The sequence below is a fragment of the Falco biarmicus genome, chromosome 3, assembly GCF_023638135.1.
Source record: "Falco biarmicus isolate bFalBia1 chromosome 3, bFalBia1.pri, whole genome shotgun sequence".
Taxonomy (NCBI): Eukaryota; Metazoa; Chordata; class Aves; order Falconiformes; family Falconidae; genus Falco; species Falco biarmicus.
In genome coordinates, this window is record NC_079290.1 from 23,384,381 (window position 1) to 23,411,933 (window position 27,553).

The 27,553-nt window shown below is 35.4% G+C and overlaps 1 protein-coding gene across 3 annotated transcripts in view; it reads left to right on the plus strand.

Annotated features, from left to right (window-relative positions):
• Window positions 1-26,894, plus strand: part of CSMD3 (CUB and Sushi multiple domains 3) — a 725,150-nt gene extending 698,256 nt beyond the window's left edge. For all 3 annotated transcript variants that reach the window (XM_056333378.1, XM_056333379.1, XM_056333380.1), the window contains 8 exons: window positions 5,404-5,515; window positions 6,821-7,000; window positions 11,310-11,375; window positions 13,548-13,706; window positions 18,859-18,971; window positions 21,143-21,230; window positions 23,341-23,476; window positions 24,819-26,894. In XM_056333378.1, the coding sequence (XP_056189353.1) occupies window positions 5,404-5,515; window positions 6,821-7,000; window positions 11,310-11,375; window positions 13,548-13,706; window positions 18,859-18,971; window positions 21,143-21,230; window positions 23,341-23,476; window positions 24,819-24,978 (1,014 nt within the window). In that variant the 3' untranslated portion in view covers window positions 24,979-26,894. The remainder of the gene's footprint in view (window positions 1-5,403; window positions 5,516-6,820; window positions 7,001-11,309; window positions 11,376-13,547; window positions 13,707-18,858; window positions 18,972-21,142; window positions 21,231-23,340; window positions 23,477-24,818) is intronic.
• The last annotated feature ends 659 nt before the right edge of the window (window positions 26,895-27,553 follow it).

Genomic DNA, 27,553 nt, shown 5'->3' on the forward strand with positions numbered 1-27,553 from the left:
ACCTTAACAACTGTGTTGCAATGAAGACAAAATATCTTTAGAACTTAGTGATTACTGACTTCATCTGTAATCTGAAAAATAAATTGCTCCTTGGAAAGAAACTGTGGTTTTGAAATATTTCCTTAGATATATTTCTAGTAGCATAGAAAATTGCTTATAGCACTGTCACCATAAGCTGTTGTAACACAAGATACTACTGAATTGAAGAAACAGTTTAGAATGGCTTAGACCAATCAGTCATATATGTAAAATTTATTATTTCTTGTACTTGTCCAACATATATTTTTGTAGAAATTCAGCTCCTTTCCCCTACATTAAAGCCTGAAGGGAGTGGAAAGGCAGCCTGAATTTAGAAAGGAAAATAGCCACATTACAGTAGTGGTAGCCCTGCGTTAGCTCTTGGGTTCTATTTTATAAAATTTGATCTAGAGGTGTGGAGCAACCTTACAAATAAACTCTTTTTCTGAATGTAATGCTTATAAAAAACTTTAGTGTTGATTGAGTTGCAGGATGAAATTCCAAGTCCTGTACTACCACAGTATAGCTGTCTCCATTAGCACAGTTGGCATCATCGCTGCATCAATGAAAATGTAATTTAAGCCTTATCAGGCACCATGTAATTTTCCTGGTTCATTCTGTTTCTCAGGATCCTGAGGTCTGTGGCTTCAGCTTTGTATCAGTGGGGGATGTCAGAATCTGGAGTGCTTCGCTGGCAGGAATGTCATTTTTACTGGGTTTTTTTTTCCCTTTAGGTTATTTTTGTTTGGTTGAGTTTTGTTTTGGTTTTGGTTTTTTTGTTGTTTTGTTTTTCATCTGTCGTTCTTGATTCACTTGGGGTTATTTATAGTGTTTCTAACACACTTTTACAACCATTCACACTGCAGCTCCACATTGTATTTCAATCTACTATATAAGGTGCATTTTACCTATGTTAGATACTTGTTTTTTACACCTGAGACCTGATTCTGTACAGATCTGCATTTCTTTAAATAACCATAAATGAGTCATTCACATCATAGGGTCTCCACTGACGAGCCTGTGTCAGGTCTTTTATCACACCCATACCTGCAGTCTTCTTCACAGTATGCTGTGTCTCCATTTCTCAAGGCCTTTGCTATCATGCCAGTGCCAGGCTTGTATTTCTCTACAGTGCATCACAGTAGAGGTAAATAGATCATTCTGTGCAGAATAGTTTCTGGTAACTACTATGGATATAAAGCTGTGGTTGTACATAAAGGAAGGCATAAAAATTAGTCATAGCCACCTGATTACAAGAACATTTGATGTTACAGCTAAACGAAGTTTAAAAAACAAAACAAAACCACCAACCAAACCCTACAGGTAGCTTAAGACACTTTTAGACAAAGGAAGCCTGTCAAGCCTCTGCCCAGAGGTCATGCAAACTAATGTTACTAGTAGTGGCAATAGTGTATTACTGGACTACCAAAATACAAATACAGTAAAGACTTAATGAGTTGTGTTTTCATTCACAGAAAATATGATGTTAAAAGTTGGTGAAGAGAAATAACTGACATTTTCTCAGCCTCTCAATCCTTTGGCATGAATTGCTGGGGGTGGAGGAGCTTGTTAGATTATCTTCACGTTCTTTTGTAAACTGAAGTCTAAAAAAATTGGTTGTAGATTAACTCATGAAAGAGAGAAATATCTTCCATTCTTATAAGGAATATAAGACATAATAAGGATAATAAATTATGATTATAATTATTACAATTATTATAATATTATTATGGTGAAAAATTTATCTAGAGTACTATCCTATACTTTATAAATGGATGCTGGTTAATAGTTATGAAATTTCTTCTCAGATTGCTATTTCTCCTGTTAGAGAACTGCAAATATACAGTCTTCACTTCTTACCAAAAGGAAGCTAGTGATGTTGATTTTGGGAATATACAAACCATAACTGACACTATGGGAAAAGCAGCTATAGAACAGAGATGATCAAGCAGTATACAAGGAAATCTCTTTTTTTACAGGATGGGATGCAAACACTGTTGCAGATAGAACAGTTCTTCCCTAAAGCCAGTGAACAATGATCTTTCTGGTCTTTCCCCAGCTCTCCCCACTAGTGCTTCTATTCAAGCTGTATAACAAAAAATTCTAACAAACCAGATCTCAAGACTGGGAATTTTTTAAGACCATAGAATGCTGTATTTTAGCGCCACCTGGTGCCTTTGGCACAAGAATATTGCAAAATACACTTTAAAAGCAATTTTTACATTACATTTTTAATTTTTATTTTTAATAATTACATCTTGCTTGTAAGCTTTTTCTTTCCAGGAGCAGTGAGACTTATACCTTTTTCTATTTATTCATTATCTTGGTCCACTTGTATTTTTATGCTACTTTGTGTGCTTATGTATGTAAAGCTTGTGTTTCTTTAACAAGGATAATACAAGAGGCATCAATGTTTATTTTTTTTTTTTAGGAAATAAGGAAAACAGCTTCTCTAGGAAAGCTGCAATATCAACAGTGGTTTGATTTGAGCATTGTTTGTCTGCTGTGAGGGTTTTTTGGATGGTTTGGGGTGTGGGGGTGTGTGTTGTTTTTTTTTTTTTAATTGTGGAATGCTATCAACTCAGTCTTTCCACTTGGCAATTTGAGCCATTTCCTTATCTCACTGGTTATTTCTGGTACTAAAACCTGGTTTGATGTTTAGGCAGCAAAGCTTCAGTGAAGCCACGAGGTAGGCGGAGCTGCAGTGAGGATGTGCAGACAGTGGAAAACATTTCTATGCATTTCTTGGTTCTACTCTTCAGGTGAACAGTTTTGCTGTCAGAAAGGAAGCAGCAGAAGACTGAGTTCATAAAGAACTAATCCAAAGTCATGAATAGGCAGCTAAAGAAGAGAGAAAAGTTACAGAAAACTGAAAAAAAAACAACCCACCTCCTTCCTTTTTTCACTGTTACCCATTGAGTCCTGCAGGTCTAAAGACTTCATGGACGTGATTCTTCACCCCTTTCAACTCATAAAGTATGAACTTTCTGTTCAGGCCATTCTTGATGAGTAGAATTACAATATACTGAACCGAATATACAGAATTCAATTTTTTGATCTATTGACTTTTTATTCATCAAAAGAAATTCCATACAATGACAAATTTATTTTAGGTAATGTCCTAGTAAAATGTAGGTAAAAATTTTGAAGTCCAAGTTACCTGATTAATTCAATATTGCCCATATTTAAGCAGTGTTGGGCTAATGTATGAATCATAATCACATCATGAGAAATGTTTAACTCTGAAAAGAAATACTTTCTTTCAAAACCAGAATGTAGCACATAAAATGTTAATTGAAGATAAGTGAGGTGGTGTAACTAAGCTGCTAAAACCATAGACTAGCTACTTCTGCAGTTGCTATTGACTACTGGAGTTTGAATCTCTAATTCGGTTACAGTTTAGAATTAGATATCTGAGTATAAGATGCCAGTTAAGCTCTTTACCTCATTGACTTCCATGATATCCAGCTACTCCACACCACAAAAAAATAAACATTTTTTCTTAAATATTTTATACTCAGGAAGATCATAGAGTCAACTTTGAAAGAATGAAGTGGAAAGAAAATCAAGTTCCTATTCAGATATTTATTATTGTATATATGTATTGTATATATGTATTAATATTTAACAGTTAAGCTGAGGTTTAGTTTTGGTTGGATTTTTATTTTTTTTTTAAATTGGTGTGAGCAAGAGTGAAAGGGTCCGGATTTTAAAGCCAGTGTTGAAGTATTGTCTTCCTTGATAGCTATATATTAAATAAGGCAGGTGTTCTTTCCACAGTTGTGAATGGAGATTGTTTCAATAGAGGCAGATTACTGAAATGAATAAATCTTTTGTAAGACTAATACTTGTTGTAAAGTAATATATTGGTGAATGTGGTTTTAACTAAGCTCTTTACCACACAAAAAAGTACTGCTCTTTCTATTTGGTATACCTTCTGAAACCTGTAGTGTTTTCCCACTTTGTGTTTAATAGTGCAAGTGATTTAGTGTATTTTCTTCAAAATCTTTTAAAAGTAATTACATAGTCCAGTGAGCACAGTAAAGGGGGGGGGGGGGGGGGGGGGAAGGGAGGTGAATTTTAAATCACATACTGTTTTGATGAGCTACTATCAGTAGTTCATGGGTTATTATTAAATTTCATTTAGATAAGAAGCTTGAGCTGAAATGAAATGGTGCTATAAAGTTTCAAAAGACTACTTGTAGCAGTGAAATGCTGTTTCCTACTACTAAATATTGTGAAGAAGTCCACATTTTACCTTTGAGCATCGATTTGAATTGTGTTATACATTTAATCAAAATAATGAAAGAAAAAAACCCAAACCCAAAACAAAACAGAACCATAAATGTGCTGTCACATACACTCCAAAGTTTTCAACTTCTTGTTTACATGAGTTGATAAATACAGTAATACAGGTCACTGCAGAACAGTAGATGTGACATATGTATCTTCATATTTGAGTTAACCACTCACAGCATGTAATAAACTACTCCCTGAATGATATACTTGTAATCTAATTTTCCAGTTTTTGATGGAAATTGAGAATTATTTGCATTTTCATCAATGTCACCATGACTGGACATGCTGAACAAGTTATTCCATGTTACGTTTGTGCAGAAACTGTTATTGACTGAAGAATCCTGTTTTCATTTTTATGCAACACATACCCATAATAAGGATAATAATTAAAAACTAATCTCAGAGTAATTGCTATTTTAAATTGTAATGTACTTGCATTCCAGTTTCTATTATATGCCTGCTATAAAGAACAATTATTTTTTTTTTACCTCTTGTTATCAAAGACCAAAATTAAAATATTATAGGAGCATTATAGATTTTGAAGCATGAGACAATATTGTGGACCAGGCTTTGTGTGTTCTAATGAAATATTTCTTATTATAATTTGTGAATTCAACCAACCTTCCACAAAGTGGGGCCTAGTTCAGCAAAGGTGCAGCAGAATCTATTACCCATTTCAGCTCTGCAACTTCCTTGTTTGCTGCAAGATTATCTAACTGGCTCCTCCTTGGTCCAGAGCTAGGAAGCCCCAGTAAGCTTGGTTTCCAAACACAGTGCCTCAACTGTTCCAGGTCCAAAACAACACACCATAGAGACCACAGATCAGGTTTTGGTTCTCTTCCATGGAGGATTTCAGTTTAAGGGGAGAATAGTTTTAATGAGAATTAAGCAATTTTTTTATTTAATATCAAAATACTCTGACAAATTAATTTACTTCCTATAGAAAGAGCACCATAATTTATGAAGCCTCTATTGAGTGAAGGAGTTTGCTATCAATTTTTTTTGGGGAAAAAAAACCCAAACCAAAAGACATCTGGTATTTCCTCATAACAATATTATTTTGTTGTGTTTTCTACTTTTCAACAGGTGGGAAATGTTGTTCAATTTCAATGTAAAAAAGGACACCTTCTCCATGGCTCAACAACACGAACTTGCCTTCCTGACCTTACATGGAGTGGAATCCAGCCAGAATGTATACGTAAGTAAATGATAGATTTTTGATCCATCAGTTATTTTTGTCTAGGCTATTTGGTTACAGTAACACTGTTACAAAATTAACTTAATTTATTTAATTTTATTAACTTAAAGGTAATATAAATTTGCAATTCTAGCTTACAGCAGCTGGAAACATGATTTTGTGAGTGAATTTTTCTACAATAGCCTATAGATGTTTTGTTAAAAAACAACACAATCCAGAGAGATGCTGAAAATAGTAAGTTTCTATCTAAGAGGGTGCAGCCCTCCCAATGAAAAGAGGAGGTCGCGGTGGGAACAGGACATGTAGGAAAACCATGCACAACCTTAACTTGTACTAAAGCAGATGGTTACAATCAGTTCTAGTAAAGACTTTGAGCTCTTTCCCAACTAGGGAGTCAGGATATTTTAAGAAAGGGGGAAAAAAGGTTCATAATTGGAAATTTCTGAATCTGAAATGGAGAGAATCTTCTTGCTTGGGTACAGGAAGCAGCATTTCATTTCTGAAATCTTTTATATTTTGGTAAATAATGCTAATTTCCTGCAGTTATAACATCATGGTTAATCTTTCTAGCTTTTCAGCTAACCAGCTGTATTTTTCTGAAAGAGTCTCACCTTATAAGGTCTGACTTTATAAAATCACTTCAGTGTATGGAGAGCATATCTGGAGAGGAAAACAGCATTAGTTTCAGTTGGTGCTAGCATTCTCCCTAAGCAAACAGCAAATCAGTAGTTCAAATCAGTGTGTTGAAAGGTAAGCTCTGCTCTTGGAGGTATGCTTTTTCTGAGATAACACAAGACTCTCAGATTCTGGTGGCTATTAAAGATGTAAGACACTTTGCATAAGATTAGGAATGGTAATTAATTTTTCTGCCTATATTTAAAACTTCCCTCTTCTCCAGTTGCTCCTTGGCCTTTCATAGTGTTTTCCAAATGACCCATTTATTTACTGTTATTCAATGCTACACAGATATCCTAAGTCATGTAAGTCACAAGCCATGGTTGCTTTTAACTGTGGTAAGATATGTGCTGTTTATGTTCACTTATGCAGAAAATTAATTTTGGTGGTGCAAGTGGATTTAACCTTGTTCTTGGTCTCTTGAAATGGAAAGGTCCATTTTCAAAAGTGTATTTACAGCTCAGGAAATTGATTTATAGACTATATGGTAGGTTTTAATGTGAATTATAAAATATATTATCTTATTGATGCTTTTTTCTTCATTAGGTACCTGTCAGAATGGGTATAGGTTATTTTTTCAGAAATATTTTCACCATTTCGACTGAAAGATATTTTATCTTTTCTTTGTAGCTCACAGCTGTAAACAACCAGAAACACCAACTCATGCTAACGTTGCAGGAATGGATCTTCCTTCGCTTGGTTATACATTGATTTACACCTGTCAGCCAGGCTTCTTCCTGGCAGGAGGATCTGAGCATAGAGCCTGTAGGTCTGATGGCACATGGACTGGGAAAGTTCCAGTTTGTGAAGGTAAGCTCTCACATTTCCCACTGTATCTCTCACCTATCATATTTCAGTGATTTTCTTCACTTGCAGTCTAATAAGATGAGGCAGATTGGCAATGAGAACTAGGAGAGAGAACATTTTAAGAAGATAACTCTAATTCTTTGCCAGTTGTGTTTAATGGGACATATGGGTTCATGTACTTGTCTTTCATTTGCATGTCTAGAGGTGTCAATTCCAGGTATAATTCTGGAGGCCAAATATTTGGGTAACACCTGCTTTTAGACTGAGTCAGGTGTGGACTACATTCTCATAAGCTCAGTGGAGTAAAAATCTTGATGTTTTTGCACATACCTACTAAATATAGATCAGGATCATTTTATTTGAGGAGACTGTGTCAGCTCCAAGACAGCTATCAAGCTATCACAGTTGCAATACTCCTATGATGTAGTTGCCATCACAGAAACACAGTGAGATATCTTGCACAACTGGAGTTCTGCAATGGGTGGCTATGAACTCGTCAGTAGGGATAGGTGAGGATGGAAAGGCAGTGGGATAGCCCTGTACATTGGGGAGTATATTGACTGTTCAGACCTTGATGATGGTGACAATAGGATTGAGTGTTTATGAGTAAGAATCAAGGGGAAGGCCAACAAAGCAGATATCATGGTGGGAGTCTGTTGCAGATCACCCAACCATGATGAAGAGGCATATAAAATATTCTAGAAGCACCTAGGAGAAGTCTCACAGTTGCTAGCCCTGGTTCTCGTGAGGGACTTCAACCTAACAGATGTCTGCTGGAAATACAACACAGCAGAAAGAAAACAGTCTAGGAGGTTCCTGGAGTGTGTGGAAGATAACTGCCTGACACAGCTGCTCAGTGAGCCAACCAGAGGAGATGCCCTGCTGGATCTACTGTTTACAAGCAGGGAAGGACTGGTGGGTGATGTGGTGGCTGGAGTATGTTTTGGACACAGTGATCATGAGATGATAGTTTTCAGTTCTCAGAGAAGTAAGGAAGGGGATCAGCAGAACCTCTGCCTTGGACTTCTGGAGGCTTGGGCCTGTTTAGGAGCCTGGTTAACAGAGTCCCTTGGAAGGCAGTCCTGAAGGGCAAAGGAGTCCAGGAAGTCTGGACATTCTTCAAGAAGGAAATCTTAAATGTGCAGGAGCAAGCTGTGCCCATGTTCTGAAAGACAATTTTACGGGGAAGAAAACCAGGCTGGCTGAAAATGAGAGCTTTGGCTGGAACTCAGGAAAAAAGGGAGCATTTACCTTTTGGAAGAAGGGGCAGGTCACTCTGGAGGACTGCATGGATGTTGTGAGGTTACGCAGAGAGAAAATTAGAAGGACCAAAGCCCAAGTAGAATGGCAGGCCACTCAGCAGGACTGCAAGGATGTCATGAGGTTGTGCAGGGAGAAAATCAGAAGGGCCATAGACCAGCTAGAATTTAATCTGGCTACTACTGTAAAATACAATAAAAAATGTTTCTATAAAATACATTAACAGTAAAAGGAGAGCTAAGGAGAATCTTCATCCTTGATTGGACGTGGAGGGAAATATAGTGACAAAATGGATGAGGTACTTAATGCTTTCTTTGCCTCAGTCTTTATTAGTAAGACCAGTGATTCTCTGGGTACCTGGCTTCGTGAGCTGTAAGACAGGAACAGACACAGAGTGAAGGTCTTCCAACCTTAATGATTCTATGACTCTATGCATCTATTCTAATATTGGAGAAGGATACCTAAAAGCCCAAGTAGATGCCTGAATCACTGCATGGAATTAATCTGTAGGGTTTAATATTATTTTATATTTGTATGAAAGCAACAATATGCTACTTCTGAACAAAGTCTATCTTCTTTGTCCTTGATGTTCCAAGATTTTATTTTGTTTCTAATTTTTACTACATACTTTGTCATGGCAGGGCATGGAGAACCTCATAGCAAAATCATGGTGAGAATGGTCTTTTTCATGTGAGATAAGAAACATTCTCAAATATAGCTATACGGCTTGGAATTCTATTTCCTGAATAATTAAGGCACCTTTCAGATTACTGATACCTCATGTTTCAGATGTGGTTATCCTCAGGGCTCTTACAGAGGCATTCAAAGGCTATAGAGCAAAACACCGCTACTTGGAAGGGAAATAGGAAATTAGTATTTTGTATTACTAAAAAGCAGGTGCTGTGGCATGTAATGCCAGGCAAGTGCTGGGGAAAAACAGAGTAGAGCTTTGGGAAAATGTTAGAAAGCTAGCTGCCAGGAAGCTTATGACTTGTTCAGTACTCAGGAAGTGTTATGGCAGACCAAATCTAATTCATGGGTTGTATTTTGATCCAAGAACTTTTCACTGATATTGAAACAAGTAGTATTATCTCTCCTATCTGATAGTAAGGAACCTTTATAAGAATTTTCTTTAAAAGCATTAAGTGGTAACTATAAGTGTATCTACCTTGTCATATAACTTAGTTGCCCAATGTCCTGAAAAAATGTTACAGAAACGCAAAATTTTTAGGATCAGAGGTCTTGCTTCTTCCATTTTAGCAGTGGAGAAAACTAGGAATGAGCAATATATTTTAAAGTATTAACTCTAATTAGATAAAGTAAAATATCTGTTAAATATTTTCAATTTTTCCTGTTACAGAGGGGGGAAACATCTCTCTCCTATGGAAAGGAGAAGAGCACCAGGCCACGTTCTTCACCTGTGATTATTGACTTCACAAAAATAACTTGGAAATGGATGAAAAGGAATAAAACATTTGGAGCTGAGGGGTCTAAAAGGATCTGCAGGGGACTTAAACTAGAATTTGGTTCATTAAATACAAAATTGTAACCTTGAAAGTCCTTCTTAGCAAATACCTGGACCTAGGATTAAACTCCTTAGATGTCTTTTTTTTTTTTTTAGTTTTCAGTTTGTGTTTAAAATTTTTATTTAATTTTTATTTTGTATTTTAAATTTCCATTCTGAACTTGACTAGAAATGTATTCACCTTGACAAGGCTGATTGACTCGGTAGCTTTTTACACTAAAGCCCTTTGGATGATTCAGATATTTCTAAACTGAGCTTTATCTAGACAAAATGCATATGCTGTTGAAGCATGCCCTCCAGGTCAACCATGTTCAGTGAAGTTCAGTAAGTTTCTTTCAAAACAGAGAGAGGAAATAGAGTATAACCAATCAGTAGTAACAGGCAATGAGAATCTGAGGTTGAATTCCAAACTCTGCCCTTGTTTCTTGCCAGTTTGAATTTATATACCAAGAACAATACTTTCTGTCACAAGCAAAAAGTTATTCTCAAGAAAAATATTCTCAGTGCTTCTTGCTGAAGTTACCTTTTTATGCAGAAAAATGCTCAACTCAGGGGGAAGGAAGTTGCTATTCTTGTCTGGTTTTTTTAGAGTATCGACCAGAGAGAAAAGGCCTGGGTTCAAAGCCAAGATCCAAAATACAAAATATTGAAATAATCATTGGAGCAAGGAATGGAGCCTAGTGCTGCATGAGAGTATTCTTCATTAGGAGACAGAATTATGTGTCTTTTTATAGCCCAGTGAATCCAAATTAGTTTCTGCAAAATAAAATAGCTTCAGCTGCAGGAAATGACACTGTCCCATTTCATGTAGTTCATCATCTTCAACAGTGGGAAAGTTCCTGCTCTAAGCAAAGAAATTAAATTCTCCAACTTCCAATGCTCAAATAACTTGAGCAGTTGGAGATACTCTGGACAGCCTCATTTGTTTCTTTCTTTGGGTTGCCATTCTTCGTAGCAATGATGACCATCTCCTCCATTTTTAAGAGATGAAGCATACATCTTTGGGTTTTCAGTCTTGAACATAAGATGTCATACTCAGCTCTGCTGAAGATAAGAAACATAATTTAAAACTCCCTTGTTACATATCTTTTCACTGTTTGTTGTTACATTGCTTCCAGTCAAAGCACTAATCACAGTGCTATTTTGTGTGGATCCTGATTTAAATTACATAGCTTGCCTTAGATGACATATTAGAAGATATCTCACATATTAGGTGTATAGTCCAGGACTATGAATTTTGCCTTGTGGATTCTGAAGTGAATGCCTATGCTGTTTGGGCATTGCAAATGACTTGATATCATCCAGGTGACTGATGTAGGAGAAAATGCAGCAACAGAAGAAATCAGTGTGCATGTGCTCCTGTGATACTAAGGCTTGATACTGACTGAAATCTCATTCCTATTTGAGTGTGAAACATCTCTTATATCCTTTGTAACAAATAAATTCCATTATGGAGATGATTCTTCTAGTTTCTGAGTAACATATTTGCTACTGATTTACCTTTTTGTCATTCATTCTTTCTGACAGCTGGTTCCAAAATATTAGTGAAGGATCCCCGACCAGCTTTGGGAACACCAAGTCCCAAACTAAGTGGTAAGTGCTTCGAGGTATATATAGTTTTAAACAATTTCTGCTTAGAAAAGATGATGAGGATCAATTTAGTAAGCACTGAACGGCTTAGAATTAATAAAGTATTAGATTAGGCATTACAATAACAGAACAAAACCATAATTAATTAAATTATTCCCCAATGTTTAAGTCTGTCTAGACTATATGGTATTATTTATATCCATATACAATTTCTAACTGTTATATGATGAGAGTTTTATTGGTTTCACTGAAATCACTTTGTTCTGTGTAAGATCCTGTGCAATTTACCCATTAAAAAGCTATATCGCTTACCTAGAAATAATTTAAAAAGACATGTTATTTCCATTTTTTTCATGGTCTTGCACTTCTTTTACATATTGCTAATTTAAATTGCTTTACCTAAATACTTCAGTATTGGTCTTAAACTTAGCCTTCAAAAAAGCTAATTTTAGCTTAAAGAGGGTAGTGTCTCTAATTCTGGCTAAAGTCAACTCCAGTTTTAACTGACTTACTAAAGAAGACTGTCTTGGGATGTCCTGACTGGATACAAGAGAAACCTTTCTCTGTCCAATGAAGAGGCTTTTTGAAAAGAGCAGTCTCCTTAACTAATAATGGCCTTTGACTATAACCCTATTAAATGTCTACCAATAATAATAAAAAAAAAAGATTTAAAAGCAATTCCTTAGCACAGGGTGTTGGGGAGCTTTTTTTTTTTTTTTTTTTGGTGTTGGTATTTAACAGGTTGTGCATTGCTTCAAAACTGTGTTTGTCAATGATTTACTGTGTGGTAGGGTGGTTGTCATTATTGTCAGTTTTTTTCATTCATCGCACTTTTTGTACAATCCCAATTAATTGCAAATAAAATACGTAAAGTTCGGGTTTCCTGAAAGTAGGGAAATAAATTTCAGGCAGATCACAAATCAACAGCATCAGACTGCTTGCATCATGTAGTTTTTGCTTGCAGTTTGCAGGCCCAGTTTTGATGTGTTTACTTGTCAAAAAATATATGCGTGCGTGTGTATATATATATATATATATATATATACACACACATACACAAAACCTAGGAAAGCTCTTTTGCCCTTTATGGGAAAGACAGCCTATCACTGTGACCCCTAAAATAAATGCTGAAGAAAGACTTCTAGGTATTCCAGTGTGCCCCAGTCTTGAATTTTGGGATATCCCGGGAAAGACGCAAATATTCTTCTGTGCTTTTGTGACATGAGATGCCAATGCACACAAATCCTAGAGTTTTAAGTACAGGGTGAGTGACCCCAAATAATGTGAAAGTGCTGATTTTAAGTCATGATTATTTGTTATAGAAATAAGTTTGATACATTTACTTTGGAAAGCGTAGTAAATCCATCCTAAGTCACCATCAATGTAATTGTTTAAATGGTATCTCATGCTAAGATTTTAAGGATTTGCATATATATGTTTTTACTAGATAAGTAACTTTATTTATTTTTTTTAACTGTACTGTTGCTGGAAGAACATTACTTAAATTAATCATTCTACAGTTGGATAATGATAAATACTAAATGTAAAGGTATAAATACAGTGTGTTTATTCTCCCTGCAGTCTATGAACTCTTAAATTTTAAATTAAGGGATTTCTTTTTTTTTTTCTCCTGGTGAAGCTAATAATTTGTTAAGCATTTGAAGACAAGACAAAACTTCTTATTTTTCATTAGAAAAAGTGACTAGGTAATAAAGAAAATGCTTATAATCATCTATTATCATTTAAATATGCTCATAAAATTTTTGATAACTGAGTTGATATTAATTTCTGCAAAATTTAATCCTAGCTGTATGTCTCCACATGACTGTGCTGGCATAGAAAATATTCTGTAGTGAGGGGAATCTGGTCTTCTGGTTACAGCTGTTAAATTAGAATTTGTGAAGTTAGTTTAATTTTAAGACATGTCCGTATTTGAGGAAAGGAGCAAATTAAGGTACAGCTGTGGTTGTGTTCTTCAGTACAAATACATTTCTTTCATAAATGTTCATGCCAGGTTTCCATGGGTTTTATTTGAAGATTATGCCTAATAGACTTAAAAATGGAGAACGTAAAGTAGAGAAAATGCTAATATTTATCACACATTTTGTTGGATGCTTGACTTCATAAGTACTAAATATTGCAAAATGTATTGAAATATATTTTATGTCTATATAGTTCCTGATGATGTATTTGCCCAAAATTATATATGGAAAGGGTCTTACAATTACAAAAGCAAGAAACAGCCAATGACTTTGACAGTCACCAGTTTCAATGCAACTTCAGGAAGAGTAAATGCAACACTTACAAACAGCAACATGGAATTGCTGCTATCAGGTATGGGATAAGAAAAACTCATTTCCATTTATTTTTTTCTGACTTATATATATATAAGTTCCCTGTAACTTTATACATGCAACTTAAAATTTTAACATCTTTTGGAAACTTTCTTAGCTTATCAAATACATTTTCATTCTAGTTCAGTTCCTCTTCAAAAGTGGGGATTTTTCCACCTTTTCCTTCCCTCCTCTTTTTTAATTTCCCAGGTTTTATTGGAGTTAATAGACAATGAGGAATGAAAGAATCATCCTAATTCTCATTCTTCTTCCTTAAATATTAAAAATAAAATTAAATTCCTGTTCCTACAGTTTTCTTAATGCTTAATTGTACCATTTCCCTATGATAGCCTATTACTGACTAATACACAATATGATGAGGCTGATATGTGTTAACTTAGCAAGGAAGAGATACATAATGAACATGGAGAGCAAGGGGGGATGACACTTGTTAGACTAGCTGATATCATTGTAAAAAGTAGAATCATAGTATCAGAGAATCATTTCAGTTGGAAAAGACCTTTAAGATCATCAAGTCCAACCGTTACTCTAGCATTGCCAAGTCCACACCACTAAACCATGTCCCAGAGTACCACATGTATGCATCTTTTAAATATCCCCAGGGATAGTGCCTTAACTGCTTCCCTGGCTAGCCTGTTCCAGTGCTTGATAACTCTTTCGGAGAAGAGATTTTTCCTAATATTCAAACTAAACCTCCCCTGGCACTACTGGAGACCATTTCCTCTCATCCTGTCACTTGGTACCTGGGAGAATAGACTTAAACCAACATCACTACAACCTCCTTTCAGGTAGTTATAGAGAGTGATAAAGTCCCCCCTGAGCCTTCTTTTCTCCAGGATAAACAACCTCAGCTGCTCCTCATAAGACTTATGCTCCAGACCCTTCACCGGCTTTGTTGCCCTTCTCTGGACATGCTCCAGCACCTCAGTGTCTTTCTTGTAGTGAGAGGCCCAAAACTGAACACAGTATTCAAGGTATGACCTCACCAGTTCTGATGACAGGAGGACAATCACTTCCCTAGTCCTACTGGCCACACTATTTTGGATACAAGCCAGGATGCTGTTGGCCTTCTTGGCCACCTGGGCACGCTGCTGGCTCATGTTCAGCCAGCTGTTGACCAGCACCCCCAGGTCCTTTTCCACCAGGCAGCTTTCCAGACAAGCTCCCCCAGGCTGTAGAATTGCATGGCGTTGCTGTGAACAAAGTGCAGGACTCGGCACTTCTTCTTGAACTTCATACAATTGGCCTTGGCCCATTGATCCACCCTGCCCAGATCCCTATGTAGAGCCTTCCTGCCCTTGAGCAGATCAATACTCCCCCCCAAACTTGGTGTCATCTGCAGACTTACTGGGGGTGCAGGCAATCTCCTCATCCAGATCATTGATAAAGATACGAAACAGAACTGGATCCAATACTGAGTCCTGGGGAACACCAGTTGTGACCAGCCACCAACTAGATGTAACACTGTTTACCACCGTTCATTGAGCTCAGCCATCCAGCCAGCTTTTTACCCAGTGAAGAGTATTTCTATCCAAGCCATGAGCAGCCAGCTTCTCCAGGAGAATGCTGTGGGAAACGGTGTCAAAGGCTTTACTAAGGTCCAGGTAGACAACATCCACAGCCTTTCTCTGATCCACTAGGTGGGTTGTCTTGTCATAGGAGATCAGGTCAGTCAAGCAGCACCTGCCTTTCATAAACCCATGCTTGGCCTGATCCTCCGATTGTCCTGTACATGCTGCATGATGGCACTTAAGATGAGCTGCTCCATAACCTTCCCTGGCACCGAGGTCAGGCTGAGAGGCCTGTAGTTTCCTGTATCCTTCTTCTGGCCCTTCTTGAACATGAGCATCACATTTGCTAACCTCCAGTCAACTGGAACCTCCCTGTTTATACAGGACTGCTGATAAATGATTGAAAGTGGCTGGGTGAGCTCCTCTGCCAGCTCCCTCAGTGTCCTCCGGTGGATCCCTTTTGGCCCCACAGATATGTGTGTGTCTAAGTGGTGTAGCAGGTCACTGCCCATTTCCCCTTAGATTATGGAGGCTTCATTCTGCTCCCTGTCCCTGTCTTCCAACTCAGTGGGCTGGGTTCCCAGCGAAGTAGCCCCCTTCATACTGTGGTTTCAAAAGAAGCCCTTGATTGCAACAGTGGTTTATGATACTCCACAGTCCCCGACATTCAGAGCACTGTTGCCATGGTTATGTTGGCACAATATGCACAGTTCTCTATGCTGCGAACAATCAGCAGAAACTACAGATATGGCTTGACAAGCAAGTAAACAAAAATACTGTAAAAAAATGTTTAGGTTGATAGTTGGGAATTTTTTTGTTGTTTTTAAAACTCTGTCAGTTTCTTAATTGAGACATCTCAGCCACACAGACAAAGGGCCTATCACACTGCAGGAGTGACACGCTATATAGCACAGGGGGGTGAATAAGCATAAAAGAACTCAAAACTTAGTTTCTTGAAATTTTACCTTCTGTCTAGAACCTTTTTGAAAGGACTGAAGAAACCTAAAAATTGCATCAGATGGAACACTGGTGGTTTTAATCTTGTTTATCAGTTAAGGACCACTCTCTCTGAAGTAGTTTAGCACCACTCATTTTTCACCAGAGGTGTTAGTAAGGACAGAAGTGAAAGAATATTAACCTATTGGAAAAAGGCATCCTAACCTGAATTGAAATTTTGAGATGCTCATCTTGCCATAGTCTGTAGTGAAAGTCTAGGGTGAATAAACTAATGGAGAGGACAAAGTTGAATGTCTTTTCTTAGTTAGGTTATATATGGGCATGTGATCTGTTTCCATTTTATAAGTTTTTTGTTTTCTCAGATTAGCAGCCAGCAAGACAGATGTGACCATGCTTTTTCTTCTCTGGAATTTATTTTTAACAGAATAACATCACCTACCCCTTTCTTCTGAACATGCATACAAAACTCTGTTAGTCTGAAAACTCTGTGGTCTCCCAGATCATCTCTTTGCAGCATTGCAGTCCAATATTAAGCTATTCCGTTGTGCCAGCATTTCTTCTTTCTCTACCTTAAGAGATGCAAAGAGCGCTAAGTACCTGCGTATTTCCTTCCTTCCACTACTGTGTGAGCTAGTGTTTTTGTGCAGCCTTAGATATTTCTTTTTCACTGGACAGTGTGGTGGCTGGACCTTGGTTGGATGCCAGGTGCCCACCAAGCAGGTCAATCCTCCTCACTCTTTTCCACTGCTCCAGCGTGGTGTCCCACCCATGGGAGACAGTCCTCCATGAACTTCTGCAGTGTGGGTCCCCCAACAGGGTCACAAGCCCAGCCCCAAACCTGCCCCAGCCGGGGCTCCTTGCCATGGGGGCTCACAGGCCCTGCCAGGAGCTGCTCCAGCGTGGGCTGTCCACAGGGTCACAGCCTCCTCCGGGCACCCTGTGCTCTGGCGTGGGGCCCTGCACGGGCTGCAGGTGGGGATCTGCTCCCCCGCCACCCTCCATGGGCTGAGGGGCACAGCCTGCCTCACCAGGGGCTGCACCACGGGCTGGGGGGGAACCTCTGCTCGGGCGCCTGGGGCACCTCCTGCTTCACTGCCCTTGATGCCTGCACAGCTGTTTCCCTTACATATTCTCAGTCTTCTTCTCTGGCTGCTGATGTGTAGCAGTTTTTTCCTGTTCTTAAGTGCATCACAGGGGTACTACCACTGTTGCTGATGAGCTCGGCCTTGGCCAGCAGTGAGTCTGTCTTGGAGCTGGCCAGCATTGATGCTGTCAGACACAGGGTTCTCACACAAGCTACCCCTGTAGCCCTGCTGCTACCAAAACCCAATACTGAGAGCCAGTACCTCTCCTGTATCTCAGTGCTGTCTTCAGTTCTTGTTCACATCACAGAATTTGGATGAACATAAAAATGGGAAATAACCAAAATTAACAGTATGCTATGTTACTGGAGTTTTCAGTTAATAAAAAGATATCTAGTTTATTTCGTGCATAGCTAACACATACTAGCTATAGCTAGTCTGAAGTCATCCCAATATGTTAGTCAGTATAAATTAGCAAAAAAAAAAAAGGGGGGGCAGGGATGACCAGTGTTTCAGTCTAATTCATTCATAGTACGAAGTCTGTTCCTTGATGCATTGAGTCAATAAACCAGTGAATTCTAATTGCAGTTTTGTGGAACTTTCTGGAGGTGGAAGTATAATTGTTTGGGGATTCATTTTTTTTTTTTTTTCTTTAGCCATCATTAGGTTTTATTCATGTAAAATGTAATGCAACCTTGGATGATTCTACAAATTGAAGACTTCATATAAAGTGAACAGTAATTTCAGTACTCTGCCAGAAGGGAAATGATCCTACTAGAGAGGTCTTTCTATTTAAAATCTGAAGTTTTAAACCATTAATTGATAGCGATGATTAAAAGGGGGGGTGGTGGTGGAAATCTTGACTGTGTTTTCACTGTTCACCATTGTCTTTGTAACGGAAGATTAAATCAGTAAGCATACTATATTATTTTATTTTCATTCTCCAGATTAACAAATTAATTTATTTGGGTTCTAAATATTTCTTTTGCAGGAATGAAAATGAGTCAATTTATTATGCTTACTAAACAAATACGGTTATATACAAGTCTCGTAATTGTCTGGAAGAAACTGTGTTGTAATATTGACTGATGAGGAACAATTCCATTTTCTGAGATATTTTCAAATCTAGAATTTTTTAATGTAGCATGAGCTTTTGGAAAAGAATTGGAAGTTCCTATTGTCATCTTCTTCACCTAATAGCTAAATTACAAATAGTGACAATGGGGATGTGAGATTCAAATACATTATGCCTGATTCAGAACAGTGTTTTCCATCTCATCTGAGATTACTGTCAATGTTTTTTCTGAGACTTGTAACCATAACAGTTAAGTAACATCTGTGTGTATAGGGTTTCCTTTCTGTCCTCTCTACAGGCTAAGCTAAAACCAATTTCTATTGAAATCCTATGAAAATTTAAATAATTTCACAGAAGAATGCATGTTGCTAAACTAAAATGTTGGTAACAGTACTACCTATTCTTCCTACTTTCCATTTTTAAGGCAAGGGATTAAATGATTATTCTAAAGATGAAATTATTTCTCTGCTCAACACAAATATAAATTTTTAAAACTGTATTCTACAGGAGTGTATAAAAGCCAGGAAGCTCGGCTAATGCTCCACATATATCTCATTAAAGCACCCTCCCATACATCTGTGAGCAAATTGAAAGAGGAAAAATGGGCTATGGATGGTTTTGTGAGTATATTTCTGCTACAAAAGTGATAGATTTTGTTGTTGTTGTTGTTTGAAGTCATACTGGTCTTCTACACCCAAAAAATCCTGAGATATATCAAATGGAATCTTTTTAGCAATGCTGATTCATTAAATGAAATGAAAATCTTTTTCTAAGACATAGAAGACCAGTCTGAGGGGAAATATGGAAATAGTAATACTGTGTAAACATAATTATACTGCACATTAGCACAGAAGTCTTTATTCTACTTCTTTATTTTTATTCCAATATATTGAGAAATTTTATCATTGTGATAATATAATAATTTATATTAATATTTTATTATAAAATATCATGTTAATATTATAAAAATATCATTAGGCTAGCAGCCATATTTTACTTAATGGTGATAATTTTATATTGTATTTTGGTATTAATATGGTGTTACATACCATGAAAAAGCTGAACTGTTACATGTATCGGGAAAACAAAATAGATTTCTCTAATCAAGCATTAAGCCCCTTGGAGGTTCTGGGGCTGAGCTCATTCTTTAAAAAGAAGAAGAGAGTTCATAGCTGAGAGGAGGCAAAGTGAAAGAGAAGTGTAAAAAGAAGGAACAGCACAGGTGCCTTGGATGTGTTTAAACCTTGAAAAGGAAATCACTTCAGAGGACAGAAAAAACAAACATCCCCCAAGATAATGCTAAAGCTGGAAAAAGATGAGTCTGTTGGGGACCCGAGACACTTTATTTGCCAGAGAAGATGGCAGACTTTTCAGAAAAGAAAGGGCCTAAAATAATTTGGATGATAATAAACACTCATACATCCCTATTACACCGTACCATTTTTCAAGGAATTTGTCTGTTTTCTTAGTTTCACCTACTTTTAAAGCACTATAGGGACACCAGTATGGGTGCACATGCCAAAAGGAGAGAAGAGGTGTACATTGAAGTGTGCACATAAATTTATATTTGTATAACTTGTGGCATTGCTTCCATAATAATTTTTCAAAAAGATGTAGAACAAAACAAAAACCAAAGCAAAAATCCCTAAACTGCCTAAACAATAAATAGTGTTAAAAGGGCTTATCTCCCTTGGTTTGTACAAACTTTATGCTTCATAAGCATGCCTCTGAGTTGAAAAAAAAAAACGATAAAAGCAAGAAATTTACTTTCAAATTTCTAAATGTACAAAAGTATGCAGTACAGTCCCTATTATTTCATATGCTATTTACACACTGTTCTTATTTGACCATTTTCTCTTTTTTTCATCTGTTTTGGTGCTTTTTTGGTTTTTTGGGGTTTGTTTTGTTTTGTTTTGTTTTTTGTTTTTAACACTGTAATAGCTCAAACAGGTTGCTTTACCCCAAAGTAAGAATCTCACCTGAGAAATGCACCCTTTCTTCAGTGAAAACAGCTTCAGATCATTACTGAAGACATACTGTTGCCTTGAGAAAGGAAAGCTTAAGGGAAAATCTTGAAGGAACCTACCTTGGGACCATTGAATTTAAACCTAATAACAATCCTGGGAAGCAAGTACCTGTAAATTTGAACACAATGTGTTAGTTTAGAATGTACTTACCTTAATAAGGGAGGTATTCATAAGATCACCACTCTTTTCTTTCTCCACCAATTCTTTTAGTTATACTAGCATATTTTGATCTTGTACCAAAGCCTTATTCAATATTCTTCCGGTCTATAGCTGTATAATTAAGTAATTATTGGGATAAGTGCTAGAAAGAACGAAGGAACTAACTGTCAATTGAATGTGAGGTCTTTTTTATTTACTTTTAAAGTAATGATTAAAAAATCAACACTTGCATCTTTTAAGATTACCTACAATATAACCTTTGCCATCTACTTCCTAAACAAATCAGTTAATTTTGAAGTACATAAGTTGCTTAGAAACACTGACATCTTGATTTTCCAGAAACTTTAAGTTGTTGTTTTAAAGAAATAATACAGTTAAAGGTAGTATAAGGTAGTATATGTGACCATAAGCTACCATGCCTAAGTTGTGCCTTTGACAGTTCTGTCTTTTCTTTTTAAATGTATAGATTTCTGAGAAAAAAAGAGGCCTTTTTTAGTCAGGAAAAAGCTACCAGACAAGCATATTAGGATATCTCTCTTCAATTAGATATTATTAACTTCTAACAAACTTTTCCCCATTTAATTCGAAGTACTATTTGTCTACAGGTATCTGCTGAACCTGATGGAGCAACATATGTTTTTCAAGGATTCATCCAGGGTAAAGATTATGGACAATTTGGACTGCAAAGATTAGGTATTCAGCAAATTGGATGTTTTTAACAGTATATTGTTGCATGTTCTGTTTTATTATTATGTCCAGTAGTATAAGGATATCCACAGGATGTTAGCAGTATTGGCATTTTATAGAATATTGAGATATTTATATTTTTAAAGTCTCATTTAAATAGTACTTACAAAGATTGTTTTGTCAGAAGTTGTAAGGAGTTATAAATGCCTTGCCTTGTACTGCTTAGTATAGCTATACATTTGTAATGTTTTGACCAATGTTGCTCTATGAATATATGTAAAATGCATTTAGTTTCACATCTTAATAACTAGTTAGAGAACCCATGTTGCAGAATGCTCTGATAAACTGGTTTCTTGCTCATGGTGCTGAAACAACATTTCACCTAAACATTTGCTAAAGAGTGAAACTGCAAAATGTTTGCTATTAAATCTTTATGTTACACATAAGAAAACCAAAATGTTACTTACTCGGTAAGCATTTGTTTCCTAAAAATTGACAACTTGGTTCTATACTTCATTCTAAATGAAACTAAGAGTCTTTATTTGTCCTTTCTTGGAGAATTATAACCTTTAGGAAAATTAATTTACTTTTCTGATACAGTCTTAAGAACTGTGATATTTCTCCTTCCACAAGAATTTTAATTTAGTTAATACTAAATTCTTGAATGATGAAATACTACTGGAAATGCTTTAGAAGATGAATTATTTTTCAGTGATGTAATTGCTCCTTAGATAGAGCACTTATCTTCAACTAAAATTCCTATATGTGGATGTAAAAGTAAGTTTTTTTCAGCCACAAAATATTATCCATTCTGTTTCATTAAAAGCAGGAAATTCTTTAATTCTTGTGTGTGCTGGGAGGATTTATTAGTGAATCCATGAAGTAAAGGCATTTTTTTCTTTTTTCGCAGTACTAAGTCACAGTAAAATGCACTGGTTTGGATCTTGATTTTCACTGTATTTGCATATGCAAATTTTTAAAAAATAATTTCTAGAAATATTTTTATCAAGAAATATTTTATTTAAATGAATATAAAAATAGTTATTTCCTTTTCTTAACTTCTTCAAAATATTTGATAGCCATCTAACAAGAACTAAAATGCAAGACTTCCTTGGCAGTTTTTTGATCAATTCTTATGAAAATTTTATTTCTTCCTTTGATTTTCAGAGAGATTTTTTTTCTTTTTTTTTTTTTTTTTAGTTTTATATCTTCTAAGAACAGAATGGTTCACTCAGGTTTAGATTCCATATAAGAATTAATTGTAGTTATTATAGTCAATAATACAGTTACAGAGAGATTTACTATCATTGAACAGATTTTGTTTAGCATGCTTAGCACTTAATTATTTAATGTACACAAACACAAAATACTTTCTCTGAAACAAAATATTTTGACTGCTGTTCCCATAAAATTTTCCTTACAGCTTTTAATTTATTTTTCTGTGCTTTAGTATGTTGACTGTCCATTTGTTTCTTTTTGTTCAGTCATTTGTTTTGGGGGGGGGGGGGGGGGGGGGGGGTATTATTATTTTCTATATATTACCTTGTAAGATCAAGAAAGTCAGAAAATATTATGCTATGCAATTCTTAAAAGTTCCAGTTCACAACTTAAAAATTAACTTAGAAGCTGAATTGTTATTCCTTTCCTCACATTAAAAAAAGTGTATATCTGTCTAGATAATGTTTCTCAACCATGCAGCAGCTCATATTCGTATTTTTACAATGTGCAGTATTTATTAATTTCTGAACTATACAAATATAATCAGTAATAAAATCAAATGTGTGTTGTTACAAATTTGACTTTTTGTAACGTAGTACATTAATGTGTATTAATAACATCCAAATCCTGAATCCCATAAAGAATTATGCTGTAAGATATTTACTGTACCAGAGTATACATATTGCTGTTCCAACATTTTGCATGCACTTTTTAATCAGAATGTGGTATACCACACTACATTTACTTTCCAGGTGGTCTCAGCATACAGCTATATGTATACAGCTGAAAACACTGTGATGATCTGATCACAAGGTGTTACTGAAGTCTGAAGTTTATTGAGTAGGATGTGCCAGGGTAACAGACACATATATTACTTCTTTTTTCTTCTTCTTTTTAGGTCTTAACATGTCTGAAGGTTCAATTTCTTCTAATCAACCACATGGTACAAATAGTAGTTCAGTGGCCATTGCTATCCTTGTGCCTTTCTTTGCCCTTATATTTGCTGGTTTTGGCTTTTATCTTTATAAACAAAGGTATGTAAAAAATATGTATATAGAACTGCTGTGTGACTTGGTGTTTTTATTGCCTTCGGTCTTTGTTAGTGTAAGTAAAGTTTTCTGTAAAACCACAAAATATTTAGAAACTCTGCATGTAGACAGTTCTTCCTACCTCTGTCAAAGTCTGGCATAATGCCTAAGAGATAAGTTTTATTGTACTATGCTATACTTTCATTCCTACCTATTTAAAATGTTATAAATTTCTCTTTTTGATAGCAAAATGGATGCTATAAATTAATGACATATGGGGAATAATATAATTAATAGACTTTGTGTGTATTTACATTAGATTGCCCGTATTATTTTTTTTCACGTGACAGAATTAAGAGTCATATCTTAATTTATTCAATGCCTGCTCTGTTTATTGGCTTGCAAGTATATACAAGTATTATGTCATTGGGAGGTTTTATTATGGAACTGTTCCTGCATCTGAAATTATTAGTTCATATGCAATTTTGTTACATAGCCACCAGTCTTCTCAATTTCATTAGTCAAGTTCAACAGTGTTCATGTTATTGAGACCAGTATTAGTTCTTTGGATTTAGTGTCAATCTTTTCAGACAGCTTTAAAGCATTAGATGACTAAAGAAAATTTAATCACAAGACAATTCATTGCCTACTAACTTTCAAAATGGTGATTTATGTCTGGTAGCTTGACAATAGTAATTGTAAATATACTCTGCAAAATAACAGCAGTTTAAAACACATACTATCATTTTTAAACGGTATCACTTGTTTTTGAACTGCATCAGAATATGAAAATTTATTTACATAATTTTTTAATACATTTGCTGTCTACTGTATGTTGTAAGCACTTGGCTGCACATTTCTTATTGAGATTTGCAATACGGTATGCATTTTGCATAACAATATAGATGAAACATTTTCAAGGGACTGAACTTTGATATTTTGAGTTATTTGGTGAAAAATAAAATGTTTCAGCTATAAATTCATTCTTGATAAACTTGTTGAGTCTCCAAAAGGAAAAAGAAAATCTGAGTCACATGGCTAGGGAATTATTGAATCTTTACAAGATTTTGTTGCACTCAACTATTTATCATCTGATCATACAAGCGGAAATACCTACCTCTTCCTAGGTTGTAAACTAAATTTTTAAGTGAATACCATTGTAAATGAATCATGAATCCCTTAAACTTTGATAAAGACAGTCCTAATTCTTATCACGGATATGGAAAAATATACTGAGATATTTTACCTCCCATAATAGGAACTGGGAGCTAAATTCTATTCAGATTCTTAAACCACATCCAAGTCAGAGGGAAAAACTTCAGTTACAAATACTCTCTTTCTTCTACAGGACTGCACCTAAAACACAGTATACAGGATGCTCTGTACATGAAAATAATAATGGACAAGCTGCTTTTGAAAACCCCATGTATGACACAAATGCGAAGTCCGTGGAAGGGAAAGCAGTACGATTTGACCCCAACTTGAACACCGTTTGCACAATGGTATAATGTGGCAATGATATGTCTTCAAAGTCTGGAAATTGACACACAACACAGTGCACACAGTTCACTGATTAAAAAAAAAAGAAATTAAAAAAAAATTAAAGCACACTTTTCAGGATATACTGGGTCACCTTTTCCTGAGGATGATAGAAAAGAATGGGTTGTGGTTACTTTGTTTTGATTTTGTTTTTCATAAACTGGATCAGAATTCTTCTTCGTGTATACCATGGAGAGTTTTACAAACATTTGCTGCACTCCATGAGTGCTACTCACAGTTTATTTGCTTTTTTTAAAAAGGAGGTTATTCTAAAACATAAAACATATTTGCATATATTGGAGGAGCATCCACTATCAGTATTTCTGTGCTTTATAAAAACTATAATAGACGGACTGGGTAAAAAAAAAAGATATAGATAGAAAATAAGAGCTATACTTACAGGAGACAATAGGTCACTGACTTCTCTTTAACAGTCATATTTCTCATAAGTTTTTACCTTTTTTTCATTTATTCAGCCCATTTATTTTTCTCAGAACAGTTAAGTTTTTAAGTCCAGGATGTAGTATTTAGAAATCAGTGAGTTCAAAGTACTTTTTTCATGTTACAAAAGAAAAATTAAAATATCATGTTCTTATTTAATGAATTTCCCTTCTCTGATTCATATCTTGGTTCCTTTTCATGTTCCAAGTCAAGCACCTTTTCTCTGTTTTCATTAACAATACCCACAAATGATAATGTTTCTGCATTTCTTTTGTCAATCATACAACTAGACAAATTTTACAATCAAGAATCTAGTATAAATTGAGCTTTGTCATGTGGCTATGTTCTTTACCACTGAAGGTCATTCAAAAGAGTGACCATCTTACATTTTTTCAAATGTAAAACGTAATGACATTTCCAATTAAAAAGTGCAGCTTACAGTAACATTAGTAATGAAATCCATATATCAAAAATTTAAGAGTCCTGTTTTCACTCGATGCTAGTTAAATCCACTTTATTCCTTTAGTATTTTCTCAAAATGCATGCACAAAGCATGGCAAAATCCCATTACAGTTAATGAATTCTAATAGACTTCGATGAACTTTGGATCAGACCTGCAAGGCAAAAGGAAGTTATAATTTGGAAATACTTATTTTTCACATCTATTTTATTTATATATTTCATACTTTATGGAAACAAATCCTTACAGCTAATGATTTAAAATTGAATATGTTACCATAGTGCAATGAAAAAAATATTACTAGATAAATAAATAAATGAATGATTATATAAAGCCATGATTTTATTAGGGATAATCCATTCATTTTAGGGACAATTCAGATTCCACAGCCCTCAGATACAAGTTTTAGACATTCCAGAATCACTTCTAAGGAAATGTAATTTTTAGTTTTACAGTTATTTCATATCAGAATTATTGAACGGCAACTCAGTAATTTATTTAATGTAGGTCATTGTCTTCCATTCATAGCATGATTCACAAATGCTGTGTGTTAGCCAGTGTGAATTATCTGTTATTGTCCCTTTCAGACATTATTAATTCTGTGAAAATCTAAACTTTTTATTACCGTAATAGAGAGTGCCTACCAAAAATCATTGTACCCAGGATTGCTGCTTGGATTTCTATAATGTTTGATGAATTTCTTATAAACCATTTTACAACACTTTGTTTTGAATATTCATACAACTCTGTCAAACTGTATTCTACTAAAAGGATGCTGTTTTATATTTTATACCATTGGTTGTTATTTATTCTTGTTTATTCAAATGACTGCAATAACTATGATTCATTCATTAATGTTAAAGTTAATACATTTGGATCGTTTAAAATGTTTCTTCTGCAACTGGCTACTCCTCTTATATTAATGCATACACTTTTGTAAAGAAGTATATTTTTATGAAAAAGGATTTGTAAAAGTATGATGTAAATTTTCAGTGCAATGTAAACAAAATAAAAATGGACAATTGCTTTTTTTAACCATGTTTCTTCTTTGGAAAATGAGCTTTTAAACTAATTTCAGTTGTGAAGATGAGAAAATAACCAAATTAATATTTCAAATCTGGTATTTTTGTGGGTCTTAAAATCATGTTTTCTTTTTTAATCTTCCTGTGAATTTTGGGTGAAGTAGCAAGACTTAGATTACTTTCATAAATAACTGATGAGCACAATGTGCAAAATTACCTATTTACTAAAATTAATTTTCTGTTTGTCTTGAAGATTTACAAAAAAATAAAAAAGGCCTATACTTTTTAACCCAGTGAAAAGCACAGAAAACCCTCTTTTTTTACTTTCAAAGAAAAAAAAAAAAAAGAAAACCTTAGTGTTCCTCAAGGTTGTAGGCAGCCTACTTTGCACAATTATTTTGCTACCTTTCTGCAGAAATATACAGGACATACACATTAACAGGTAGTACCCATGCATACAGTACTTTCTGGCATAAAAAAAAAGTATCTTAATTATTTTATTATAATATTAAAACTGTCTTTTAAATACTTCTCTTGCTTGCAAGCATGGAAAGTGGATGACAAATCCTGATATGCAATGCTATTCATAGGATAACCAGGGGCAAAAAAAGTCTAATGTTC